Source organism: Haliotis asinina, chromosome 16 (assembly GCF_037392515.1).
Source record: "Haliotis asinina isolate JCU_RB_2024 chromosome 16, JCU_Hal_asi_v2, whole genome shotgun sequence".
Lineage (NCBI taxonomy): Eukaryota > Metazoa > Mollusca > Gastropoda > Lepetellida > Haliotidae > Haliotis > Haliotis asinina.
The window spans coordinates 21089876-21103667 of record NC_090295.1 but is presented as its reverse complement, the minus strand read 5'-3'; the positions used below and the strand labels follow the sequence as shown (position 1 = coordinate 21103667).

Sequence of the window (13792 nt, the reverse complement as noted above, 5' to 3'; positions counted from 1 at the left end):
ATGTACTCTATAACATATATTAATGCAGTTTTGAAGCACGATATCTGTATATATACCACATTGAAGATCTGTTCATCGGCCATACATAAAATGACGTGGATATACGTGGATTTATTCAAGAAACATATACAAGCAATGTATACAGTATGCTTTCAAATCATACCAGCGGGTTTCACATATCGATTTACATGTTTCATGAATACATTTGGGTCGATACAATATGTCGTAACATATAGGGTATATAGAGAATCTCACCCAAGTGTCTATTGATAACAATTATATCAGTTTTACCTTTATCAACGAGTGTTGTTATAACTGATATGAGTAGACACATTTATACAAGTAACCAACACATATTGATGCAACACGTGTGATACATGCATTTATACCGTTAACCAACCCATATTGATGCAACACGTGTGATGCAAACATTTATACCATTAAATACACATATTGATCCAACATGTGTCATGCTACCATTAACATCAGTAAACATCACATATTGATGCAACACGTGTGATACATGCATATATACATGCAACCAACACATTCTGATGCAACATGTGTGATACATGCATTTTTATCAGTAAAGACACATGTTGTTGCAAGATGCAGGGTGCAAGCGATGATACCAGTAACCAACACACATTGATACAACACGTTTCATACATGCATCAATACCTGTAAATACACGTTGATGCAATATGCATTTATACCTTTAACCAACACACACAGATGCAACACGTTTAACAAATACATCCAAACCAATAACCACCACATATTGATGCAACATGTGCGATACATCCATTTAATTTATACCAGTAACCAACACATACTGATGCACCCTATATGGTATATGTGTAGCATCAGCAAGCGGCATATACTGATGCAACTTGCATGACACATAATTACATACCAGCAACAAACGCGTTGTGATGCATCAAGTTTCATTTATGCATTTATACGAACAGACATCATATGACAGAACGAAAATAATATTGATGTATTTTAAATAAAATATGTACAGCATATCAGATATCAAATTATTGAATTATCGTGTCAGAAACAGTCAGATCTAGCTATCCCGAGATATCTCCTTTATCTGAACGGATTATAGATGACATACACAAACACATACTTTAGTAAAGAAATAATATTGTACATCAAGGATCAGAGAAGAGCAAACTCACAATGAGTGCGAGAATGTCCTTTTAGGTTCTACCACACTAAATAAAGATCTGTTTGCTCCCGGAGCGGGTATCGTAACTTCCGTTCTGATGGAGACATGTGACAGGGACTAGATGATATTGCGTAAGATATTGTTGTTTTTCAAATGTACATCCGTCCAGTGTGCGAAATACTTTCCAAATTTTGTGAGCCGATCTGACTAGCCATGCCTGAAAGTTACTAGCCCACACAATTATTCATTAGCCGGAACTTTGAATGTAGACACTAGTAAGCAAAAGTTCACAACAACAGTGAAAATAAGACATTGTCGGCATGACACGGAATTGATCATTAAGTTGCTAATATGATAAACAATTTTATCAGGTCGTAGTCTTGCGTGATTTAAAAGTGACTTATAACTTAACACAGTGTGATATATTATTTTACAAAATGACCCCGTGAAAGTTCACTTTCCAGTCGGGCCAGTGATTATGGAAATTTACTGGCCCGACCGGAGATTTAATAGCTAGTAGGCCAATGACTATTTCGCAGTCTGTGTCCATCCAGTCATTAAAACTGACTACATTCTTAGATATCCGGTGCTCTCTTTTTTAACCGTATGACAAATGCTGAACGTGTACAGAGATGTTTTCAAGCATTTGGTGTCATCAACCTTGTCCTCGAAGTAGGCAAGAGGTTAACCAAGCCAGACTTGGTGTTGCATTGCAGCTCCGAGACCACACTGTGCACACATGTAACGTCTTGTAACGGCATGTAACGTTCTTGTTATTTGTGAGGAACAAATGACGTTACTATTGACGTATGTGGAAAAAGGTTGGCTTTGTGTAACCTGTACAAAAAGTACGCTGACTTCAGCAATGTCCAGGAAAGTCACAGACTTCGATACTTCGTTCATAGTAAGTTAAATAAAATATATACTGTGGCGAGAATCAACTCCAGGACGCATTAATAGCCCACTCATACACGATTCCTGAGATACAAAAATAACCAACTTGACAGGTGGGTGTCTGACAAGAGATTCAAACACCTTCATTGTCTATGCGTCGTTATACATGTACGTAAGATTTTCCTCCCTCCCGAGGCAGTTTAGGTAGTAAATGGTGACATAATGACATTCAGTTGTTGATGATGACAGGAAATTCCAGATGACAGATACAGTGGAAACATATCACTGTACTGTACGGAAAACATGATGCAATACATGATGTATGTCCACTGCTTTCAACAGTACACAGCCCAAACCACCAACGTCAATAGAAAACTTACACATAGAATTACACATGAATTTCAATTCACTGGTTACTGTGTTTACATTTGGATTGACCTGTCGTATTAATACATATTTTGATTGCATTTTCCTTTATACTCGCAGTTCGTTTTCTTATGCAGACATTGAATTGAATGTCGCATTTTGGCTTGGACGCAAGCACGTAAATATGTATCTTTTACATACACACATTAATTTACATATTTCACTTTCGCATGCTAATGCCATATTGACTGTAATGTCGTACTGAACGTGCATACATACATACATACATACATACATACATACATACATACATACATACATACAAAAGAATTACCCTTTTTATGTGAAAGTAGTGAGCAGCAAAAGAAACGCAACACTGGTTTTGCCATGTTTTGAGTAGTAGACATAACCACGAACGCTTAAGAGATATAAATGTCGCAAATGAAAGGTAACAAAGTAGGGAACTTAGAAATTAGAATTAAATGCAAGTGTACAATAAACATGTTATATGAATGTATCTATATTTACACCTGATAGCCGGTCTCAGAATGACTGGCTACTGACTCAGTAGGGGACTAAGGACATCTGGCTTGGTCCGAACGATACTCACCATTTCAGTTTAGCCCACAGAATATATAGTCGATAATGCATTGGGTCTATTGTCGTCTCTTCCAACCGAACAACACAACGTGCACAATTAACTTACTTGGACATCTAATGCTGAAAATTGAAAAATGGTTGATTAGTCTCTGGCCTCTGCATGTAGTAGGAAAACACATTAATATCAACCTAAATTGCGCTTACATCATGCCACGGCCAACAGAAAATCGGTCTCTGCGCCATGGGTATGCTGTTAAACTGGAATGGCCAAAACTTTCATCTCTATGGACACGTTTTCAACGTTACGGGAACACAAGGGATTTGTCTTGAACCGAACGTCCACGGGTGACATCACATCAGCCTGACAACCCCATTCGGCTCATCCAGACTGTCAGTATGACCACTGTCAGTTTCAGGACTGTACGGAGCCGATTGGGGCAACACAACATCCGACCCCGACGTCCTCCAATACGTCCAGATTTGCTCCAAAGTCACCGACAGGCACCTCTTGCCTGGTGCAAGATTGGGAGACGATTGGAATGGTGTTTTCTTCACTGGCTAGTCGAGATTTCATTTGACAGCTCGGATGGCAGGTGTAGAGTGTACAGATGACGAAGTGGACAGTATGCTAGATATTTCATTTGGTAGGCTCCTCCAAGTACTCTACTCTCAAATCGAAGGAATCGATCATAACTATCATAACTGTTTAACACTCTTTGTTTAAGTTATCTCAACTACATTGTAATGACTTTGACACTTAAATCCTGCCGAATCAAATTTTGATTCTGACTTGCAGGGTACACAAGAGTTTAATGCAACGAAAAAATATAGTTACAAACTTGTAAATGTTTTCTGGGCGTTCGTGGGGTAGCCTTGTGTTTAAAGCGTTCGCTCGTCACGTCAAAGACCCGAAGTGTGATTCTCCACATGGGTAGACTGTGTGTTTCTGGTATCTATCATCGTAACATTGCAAAAAGCGACGTAAAACTAAACTCACTCCCTCGCAAGGCAACGTATATTATACCAGTTGAAGATACCCAATCTACATCTTGACAATGGGCTTCCTCACATCCACAACTAGTGAGGCGGTATGGTAGCATTGTGGTCAAAGCGTTTTTATTCCCCACATAAGTACATTTGAAGTCCATTTCTTGTGTCTACCGCGGTGATATTGCGGAAATATTGCCAAAAGCGACGTGAAACTATTCTCACTCACTCACTCACTGTACACCATATTTTATACCAGTTGAAGATACCCATTTTACGTCTTCACAATGAAACGTTCTACCTCAATTTGCTTGAAACACAGCTCAATGCGTCCAAACCGGTATACATCTAAAGTCTAGCAGATGTTATTTTATTTGTTGGAATTTGCAACTGATGTGAGAATGTTACTGACAAAACATTGTTTCAACTAGGTCTTGGATATGCATGGATTGGACTGGGGGTAACAGCTTTTAAATCCAATTTCAGCAAGAATGTTAGATGGCTTTTGTTCAACGCCACACTTAGGAATATCCCAGCTATATGGCGGTGGTTTGTAAATAATCGAGTCTGGAACAGGCAATCGAGTGATCAACAGCATGAGCATCGATCTACCCATGTGCAATGTAGACTGTATACTGAACAGCAAAAGAAACGCTGAGAATCAGGTTCTTCTCTGTCGACCCATGTAGATCCAGGTTGGAATGAATCTTTAATAACCCATGCTTGTCGTAAGATTCGACTAACGGGATCGGGTTGTCAGGGTAGCTGATTTGGCTGACAAGTGGCATCGTATTCTCATTGAGATGATCGATAGTCATGCTATTGATCAGTGGATTGTCTGGTCTTGGCTCGATTATTTGCAGACTCGCCGTTTTCGTTTGTTTACGCCATGAAGGAGCCCCAATATTTATCATCCAAAACTGTGTTCCACAGGTGATATCGCTTGTGTGAGATCACACGATATCTTCTAGGAGATATCGTTTTGACAGTAGATTTTGTAAATGCCTTTACAATGATATGACGTCATGAACGTCATGTCACAATTCTATGACGTTGATGCACTGCAAATCTAATGGCAGTGCTGTGTTCAGAGATGTACATTTTTCATTGAAAACTAATGAAGAATTATTTTGGATGATAAATAGAATCTCGGCAAGCAAGCCTCGGATATTTGTTACTTTATCAACTGGTGTTGAGATATTGATATCAGTAGACACTTGGGTGAGATTCTCTATATCCCATCGATGCATGGATGGATCCTCTCCCACAAGTTACAAATAATGTATACAAATGTAATGTATCCAGCGTCTACAGAATCTTGCTAGTTTATAATATAACACTACACACTGTTTTAACGTAAAGATGTTTCAACCACTCACTAAATACCACAGTTCTAGAGGCATCAGAAAATGAAAACTGGAATGGAGCAGTAACCATTTATTGTTTCAAAAATGTAGTGAAACGTACAGTCACTTGAGACCTCTTGTATCGTTTTCCTCAAAATCTCAATTCGGTTCTCCAAGTAAGATAGAACAATATTCTTTGGTTAAATATAAACAAAAGATCATAAGCAGGATAGGAATAATGCAAGTTATTATCGAATCCTGATCTTCGGATTAAAGAGCAAATACCTTTACTTCTAACCTAAACTAAAATATTCACATTTGTCTTTGCATCTTTGACATGCATTAGCAAAATGAGATCTTCTTATTAAACTAAATGTATACCATTAAATATATATACATGTAAACATCCAAAATATTCATTTATCACTGTAACCGCTATATATATAGGCCGGGGGGTTTCATACAGTACACTTCATTTTGACTTTGACTTAACCACTAACCCATCGAACAAATTCGAAAGTTATAATCCATGTTCACAGTTACAATCAGTTCATTCGCTGTCCGACAAAGAGGTCCCCAACATCCTTGTACAAAGCAAGAAACGTCAAATTAACGCAGCCAGGTTCTCGTGCTTGTTTCTGACATCTTTCTGGGCGCTCTGTGAAAGAAAGAGAGAGAAATAACAATGAACATCATAAAAAATTTTCAGAGGTCAAACTGTCTCATTAAAAGTATATACGTTCTGGTTGTGCAGAGAAACGCTGGTCTGAATTAATGACTGGCCATGAAGGTCCCATGTGGAAGGTGTCTCATGGCCCCGTTCTTGAAAGACGTCGCATCGTCACAGGCAGTAAGTAAGTCTATGTTAAAGAATAGGAATTACGGTCATCGTTGCGCTTTGAGGAACGGGACGCAGATCGTTTAACTGAAAATATCATCTGACTGATCTGAGAGAGAGAAGAGAGAGAGAGGAGAGAGAGAGAGAGAGAGAGAGAGAGAGAGAGAGAGAGAGATGAGAGAGAGAGACGAGAGAGAGAGAGAGAGAGAGGAGAGAGAGAGAGAGAGAGAGAGAGAGAGAGAGAGAGAGAGAGAGAGAGAGAGAGAGAGAGAGAGAGAGAGAGAGAGTTGTTTTTCTCACCTTACTACAGTAGTATGGGGGGTCGAAGATTGGTGCTGTCCCTGATACCGGGCAATATATTGTTCACGCACGCGACTCTCAAGACGTTGTCTGGAAGAATCACACACCTTTATTGTTAGGAGCACAAATCATGCACCATGACCCTGGCACATTCTCACCTATCCCATTCACAACAACCCTGGTGCAATGTGGACGTGTTATAAAAACTGCAAGCCATGATTGAATCAGGAATTTTTATGGTTGTAAAAAATCAGGAAACTTATGTTCTTGACCCCCTTTAAATATGCGTTTGAAAGAAATGATATTCGATAAACTGATCCGTAGTAGTTATACAGTCATCAGTTATGAGATTGAAACCAGTTCCAAACACCATTTGTGATCACCACTTACTTCCGGATCCGGGACGCAGAATCACAGTTGTTCTGGTGATAGGAAAGCATCCTCGAGCGGTGACAACGGCAACGATGTTCTTAAACTCGCCTGTTGTGTCATTGAATTGGTACGCTCTAGCAGAAAGGGTATCCGTGCCAAGGCCGTAAAAGAAAGGACCCATGTCGACCGCGCCACCTAACGTGCAAAAAATTAAAAACAAGCTGTAGTCTCCCTTGTCATCGACCTGGAGAATTGCAATTAAAAGGGGCCTAACCGTAGAAGGATTTGACAAGTTAAGACTGATTGAGCTTTGAAATTAAGAACAGTTGTACTCCGCCCCTAGTTGATATCATTATTGTTTCAGATGCACATTTTAATCAACAGGTAACTGTTGCTTCATGTTAGTCTGTGCTTCTGACAAGGAGTGAGGGCCTGTGCTGCTTTTCGCAATATTTCAGAAAATTAGGGGACACCACAATGGGTCTCACTTCGCAATAGTTCAATTAAAGAGATTTGGGTTCATGAGTGGACATGGCAATATTCCAACAGTACAACGATCCAGTTGACGGACACTGTCATCATCTCTGTCATGTTACAATCCACAGTGCAACCATCTGCTGGTCACACTGGCTAAAAGCCAGATCCTCTGTTAGAGTCTCCAGGAAGACACAGAGTATAGCTTAACGCCGCCGTCTTTTTATCCAGCAATATCACGACTGAGGACACCAGAAATGGGTTTCACACACTGTACCCATGTGGAGAAACGAACCCGACTTTAGGCGTGACGCATTCAGTGAAACACTTTAGCCACGAAGCTGTCCTACCATGTCCCTAGGGACCTCTGCTTGTCATACACTGTGGTCATCTATCTGTGGTTGGTCTCAGTGACGACGTTGTTTGTCAGTTACCCTACTCCTGCGATGCTCATCATATCAGTTCGGTTCGACTTTAACAACCAACAAAAGAAATGATTTGGCTGTCATTCAATAATACGTGAAATAAATGATCATTGATGCTCAATCACTCACTCATGTAATCTTACAAAGTTACAATATAATGGTTTTTAAAAGTCTCACTTGGTATGCAGCTGGCAGGGAATGTCCCGGTCACAGTGAACGTCTCACAAGTTCGTTTTTCAGTATTAATGCGGAAGACAATCCCCTGGGATGAGGAATGAATGAATCAGTCAATAATAAATAAAGCAGGTTATACCAACAACACTAACCAACCAACCAACCAACCGACCAATAGATCAATGAATCAATCAATCAGGCCATATCTACACCGATCACTCACACACTCATTCAATCGATCCAAACCAGTCACACCAAATTTCCGCCGATCAATATTTCGCAGTCCTGCGGATAAACAAGCTTTTAAAAATGTCCCACTACCTCAGAGACGACACAGATGGGATTTTGTGGGTGCCTTCATTTGATGCTATAAAATCTGCTACCTCACCTGACGGTAGTCCCAGATTTCCTTGCGCGCGCTGACCAAAGATGTGTAGTTGTCGTTGATGGCGTACCTTTGGTTGATGGCGTCATAGGAATAGGACAGCAGGTACTGAGCACATAAGAGTCAGGATTAGACATGATTAGATGTGATTAGCAACGATAGGTTCTTTAAAGTTCAGGACAAACTCAACAATTCTGCAATAACGATGGCGTATGTAAATAATCTAGTTTGTGACCGTGAGCAACGAATCACGATGTAGGAAGCAAGACATACCATCTGTACCACCGTTCTAAGTCGTCTTTTCCAAGCAGAAGCTCCTGAAAGTCAGCAATTCATAGCCGAGATACTTTCAGGATGGAAAAGATGAAACATACAAGACGTAAGGCATGACTTGAAGCACGTCATGGAGCGAGTGAGTATAGTTTCATGTCGCTTTAACAATATTCCAGCAATATCACGGCTGGAGACACCGGAAATGGGATTCGAAACGAACCCGGGTCTTCGATGTGACCAGTGAAAGCTTTAACCACTAAACTACCCCGCTGCTGAACACGTCTAAGATGTGTCTCACTTTATTGAAACCAATGAACACGAGATGTCGCTTGTACATCTTGTACATATATCATTAGCTCCATAATCCGGCACATTGTGTAAACTGGATTATTTCTTCAGTACCAGTGAGTGCCGGTTTAGACAGCTTCCACTGTAGTTCGATTTACTGCACCTTGCTGTACCTTCAGTTAGGTGTATGCACGTATTCATGTCTGGTCCGTCTGGTCATATACCAGCGGATTCGTGGGTTCTTTTAAGTGCAAAGGGTTCTGTACTGTACACTAGGGGTTGTGACAACACGGAAAGAGTCTGCGTACAAACTTGACTCCAAGGACTTTACACCCGGTCAATGGTATGGTTGATCCGAGTACCTTAACCTGGCTTAGACAGATCGTCCACCATGCCCCCAGTGAACAGTGCTAACTGTCCTTGTGGTTTGAAGATGGCCTTACGAGTATCGTACAGACATCGTGTATTGGATACTGGATGTAAGTGATGAAAGTCAGGAGAAACGTAGTCGTGTGAAACGTGCGATACATGTATCGTGGAGTGGGGTGATTATAGGTGTGTTGACTGTCTCTCGTTAACTGTGCCGCAAAAAGGGAAAAATCAGATTTGACTGAAATAACTTCCTCACAGGATATCAGAAATGACCACAAAAGACATCATAAATAACTTTTGAAGGTCATTGTTGATGAGTGTATTTAATCTCAAAAAGAAAGTTTAAAAGCCGAAATTCCATGGGCTGTTGTGTCTGAAATTGGCACTTATCAGGTCAAGAGGGATGTCATGGTGCAACTGCATAAAATGACCAACACCGTTAGGACTTGAAAGAGAAAGAACCTTTACAATTTGGAGATGAAATTTTCAGAAGTAAAGCAGATGCGCGAGCAAATGAAGCTGTGAAGCAAGGTATTCAGAATGAACAATTCTCAACAAAAAAAAAACAATATTAAAGTGTGTTTTATTTACCTCAAACTGAGTATGAAAACTTGAGAGAGACAATCATGGATTTGATGAAATCCAAGGCCAAGTTTTATCTAGGCCAGAGAAACGTACTGACTATTCATAGAATATCGACCATGCCAATAAGTCGAAGCGAAGTGAACTGCAATTCCGTTGAGGAAACAAATAATTGGGAGATCCGAGGCGATCCATGACAATGGCTAAGGTGTGAGGAGCAAAAGCTTTAACCACTAGATTACCCCACGGCGCCTCTTAGTTTTAGAAACCAATTATTAATTACAGCTTTTCGTATATGAACAGGCAACAAATGGAACTATCAGTGTAAGTTTTTATTTGACTACAGTAGCTACTTTAAATGTGTATGTGAAGTAATCTGTGAAAAACTTGTGACAAATACAATTAATACAAATACACAAAGGGACCGTCTTCTTTCCGTGGATTATCCGAACAATCTTGCAGAGCTCCAGATATTTTTAAGCAATTGTGTATTTACTCCCATGTCTGTTTGTGAGTAATTGCATTTTTGCATTGTTTGAACATAAACATTAAACAGACATAAGCTCTTGTCGGTCTAATAGGGGCTATCCTTTATCTACGTGAACTTAATAACGATTGAAAAGATTTTAGAAGGAGTGTTTGCTTATGGCTAATAGTGGGACTAGTGGTGTGGCAAATATATTGATTTTTTCTTCAGAAATTGTCCTGTTGTGATGTTTACTTAAATAAAATATTTTCCACTTAAGCTTTTTGTATTTATTATTTTTCATGCGTTATGCTGTTTGGTTATATTCATCATTTATGAGACTTGTTCATGTTTCATTGCTATTTAGCTCAGACTCAGGGGGTTGAATTTCACAATCTCTTTCAGTATGAAAATGAACAACAGATATACGGAGTGTGTTTCTTATAAATGATGATTTGTGCAACTTCTTGGTCAAAGATACTGGCTTGAAGTTTATATACTGAACAGCAAAAGAAACGCAACTGTTTTAATTTGTTTGGTCAGGTTTTTAAATAGAGGACAAAAACATAAAACTTACTTTATGAGATTTCATTTTTGTCGAAACTTGCGTTTCTTTTGCAGTTCAAGATATAATGAAATGCAATACAGTCATTTCAGCCAATATATACCTTACAGCTCAGGAACTGAAGATAAACATGTTGACATATTTCATTATGTTTAGGATCTAAACACATTTCTCAACATGTTTTCAAGTTAAACATGTTCAGATATTTGTTTAGGATTTAAACATATTTCTAAACATTTTTAGAAGATAAACGCATAACAAAATGTGTTTAGCGTCTAAACATGTTTAGGTAAAGTATGTGTTTAAAAATCAGAACAAGATATGCGTTTAGGAAAACGTTTAGGATCTAAACACCATGTTTACAGTGTATGAACAGGCAACAGATGGAACTATCAGTTTAAGTTTTTATTTCACAACAGAAGCTACTTTAAATGTGTATGTGAAGTAATCTGTGAAAAAATGTGACAAATTCGTATACACAAAGGCACCCTCTTCTTTCCGTGGATATTCCGAACAATCTTGCAGAGCTCCAGATATGTTTAAGCAATTTTATGAAGAGTAAGTTGCATTTTGTATACGCCCACTAGTAGAAAGAATTGGGTACTTTTACACAGTTTCTTATTCTTATTGGGTACGTAACTCGTCTAAATATGTAAACTGGGTACTTACCTCCTCCAAATATGTAAATATAAATGCATCTCAATAGACTAAGAGTTTTTAGTAATTGTCATATTGCCAAACATTTAGCAGCCATTTCTAAATACTCAACATGGAAGTCATGTGACTATTAGAGTAAACCCCGGACAGTGGCTTGGGCTGTAATAGTACATGTACATATAGGCATCACCTACCACTAGCTAATGCTGTTGTAGAGTTTGTGCACCACGACGAATCATACGCAAGTCAATTTAGTTGTTTGAGTAAAGTACGCAAGGCATTGCAGACCTACTGGGTTTTAAGTGATTCTTACGTGTTTTTTTGTACTCCCAGATTTGTAATTAAGTGAGTAAATGCGATTTTTATTGAGTAAAGTACGCAAATACGCGCCGTATCTGGAGCTGTGAATCTTGTATGGATAACCAAGAGTATGATTTACTGTATATTACAAATACAGTTCAACCTCGTTAAAGCACACTCATGGCAAATGTTCGAACTACACATGCTCCACACAACCAGTAAAGTATTTTTTTTTCAAAACCAAACATCATGTTTACGAGGGTCTATTCACGAAATCTAGTCATCTTTGATGTCATGCCACATACGTATAACCGATTATAGTAGTGAAATATGCACCACTTGGAACTGATTCATCCTGGATCTACTGGCAAAGAGTTACGTCATCTCACTGATTACTGGATGTGGAAGTCAAGGGTGTAAAAATACTTACGCGATCTATCCCCGAGGCATCTAAATTGGAAACCGCTTCAAACCCTTCCCACTGCTGAGGAGCGCAGCAGATAGAGCCAAGAGCAACCGTCGCCAGACTGGCGAGTAGAATTGCCTGCAGCATCATGTTGAGGGGTCGTCAATCGAGGTTTCTGTCTGTTCGAGTAGTGGGCAGGTTGAACACGGATTTCTCCTTATGTACACCATCCAACATCCCTAGGTCACCTCGAAGGTGACGTAATTCATCTCCAGTTTATGTTCTGTCAGACCACAAACTGTATTCGTGTCAAATAATGGGCTTTTTTGAAAGGCACAAAGGCAACAAATACAGTCTGAAATATATCTTCTTATGGGCACAGTAGAATTTGACAATGAAACAGGAAACGACACTTCCCTTTTTCATAACCTTTTCTTCCAACAATGAGTTTAAACAACCTTCTTTACAAAATTTACAAATACTCAATCGAACAGAAGCTTCTGTTTGCCAAGCCACTGATTTAACCTCAAGTCCACTCCATTGCCAATGCCCCATGACAGAAATTACTCAGTCGAATGGAAAAATATATGAAGAAGTAAAATATTTTTAAATACACATCGCATCACTGTATGAGCCAAAACGTTCAGATGTATAGGAAAAACGGGTACAATCTTTCTTGAACCTGAATCAAACAGTCGTCAAACATTTGATATCAATAGTGAACAATAATGGTAACAAAATTATACTTATAATGGAGTTAACGCTTCATTTATAAAGCACAAACATAACAAAGTCACTCTGCTTGATTAATTTTTAACATTTAAACGTGCCAAAATGAAAATGTAAATAATATTTGAAACAAATGAAACAAGGAACAGAACAATTTAAAAAACGGAAATATCCGAAGATTTCCGACTGGTACGAAGTTTTCCGAATGCATGCCAAAATACCGGTTTTCGATCAGCTCATCGCAATGCGTATCGTTTTCGTGTCTTAACCGGTAACTGTCTGAACTGTACTGTTGCTTGCCAGAATGGAGTCTATTCTGGTGTCCCCTAAATCGATTTTTGCTAAAAGCGCCGTAAAACCCTGCCCACTCACTGCATTCCCCAAAGGTGGCAAATGAAAACATTACGCATGATATAACCGTCCTGTCTCTCGGCCGTATCACTGACAATATGTTTAAGAATCAAACCAGTCCCTGATTTACTGATCGACGAAGACCAAACCTCACTCACTCACTCACAGTATGTTTCATTTGGAAATTAAACATGTTTTGTTGAAGTTTCCCTTTCCTAGGCTCTTTTTTAACCCACACGTTAAGCCCCACAAAGCTTTTTTTCACAAGAGCATGCGAAGAATGTGCAAATTCTTGAAAATATGAAATGCACACGAAGCGCGAAACGATTGGTTTGATAGACTTTTACACAGCATGCCGATTGAAGACGTGTGCACAACTCGCTTCAAATTCTCAGTCTGGGTAGCTGTCCACAACGCAGGATGCGCTTCGGAGAGTGCTGCTTGATTTTCTCAAATGTCCCA

The 13792-nt window shown here is 39.2% G+C and overlaps 1 protein-coding gene across 1 annotated transcript; it reads right to left on the bottom strand.

Moving 5' to 3' along the window:
* Window positions 1-5449: 5449 nt before the first annotated feature.
* On the bottom strand, window positions 5450-12402 carry LOC137268774 (ependymin-related protein 1-like). The gene is made up of 6 exons (XM_067803351.1): window positions 12275-12402; window positions 8345-8449; window positions 7960-8044; window positions 6902-7078; window positions 6512-6601; window positions 5450-6031 (listed from the first exon to the last, which is right to left on the bottom strand). Exons 1-5 carry the CDS (start codon window positions 12398-12400, stop codon window positions 6516-6518), a joined length of 579 nt encoding a protein of 192 aa, XP_067659452.1. The 5' UTR covers window positions 12401-12402; the 3' UTR covers window positions 5450-6031; window positions 6512-6515.
* Between the last annotated feature and the right edge of the window lie 1390 nt (window positions 12403-13792).

Excerpts from the sequence above, each read along its gene's own strand:
- LOC137268774 (XM_067803351.1), bottom strand. The coding sequence starts at position 12,400 with ATGATGCTGCAGGCAATTCTACTCGCCAGTCTGGCGACGGTTGCTCTT. Across the intron at positions 8,450-12,274 it reads ATGCCTCGGGGATAGATCGC|TACCTGCTGTCCTATTCCTA; the intron begins GTAAGTATTTTT and ends TTATGTGCTCAG. Across the intron at positions 8,045-8,344 it reads AAATCTGGGACTACCGTCAG|GGGATTGTCTTCCGCATTAA; the intron begins GTGAGGTAGCAG and ends TCCTCATCCCAG.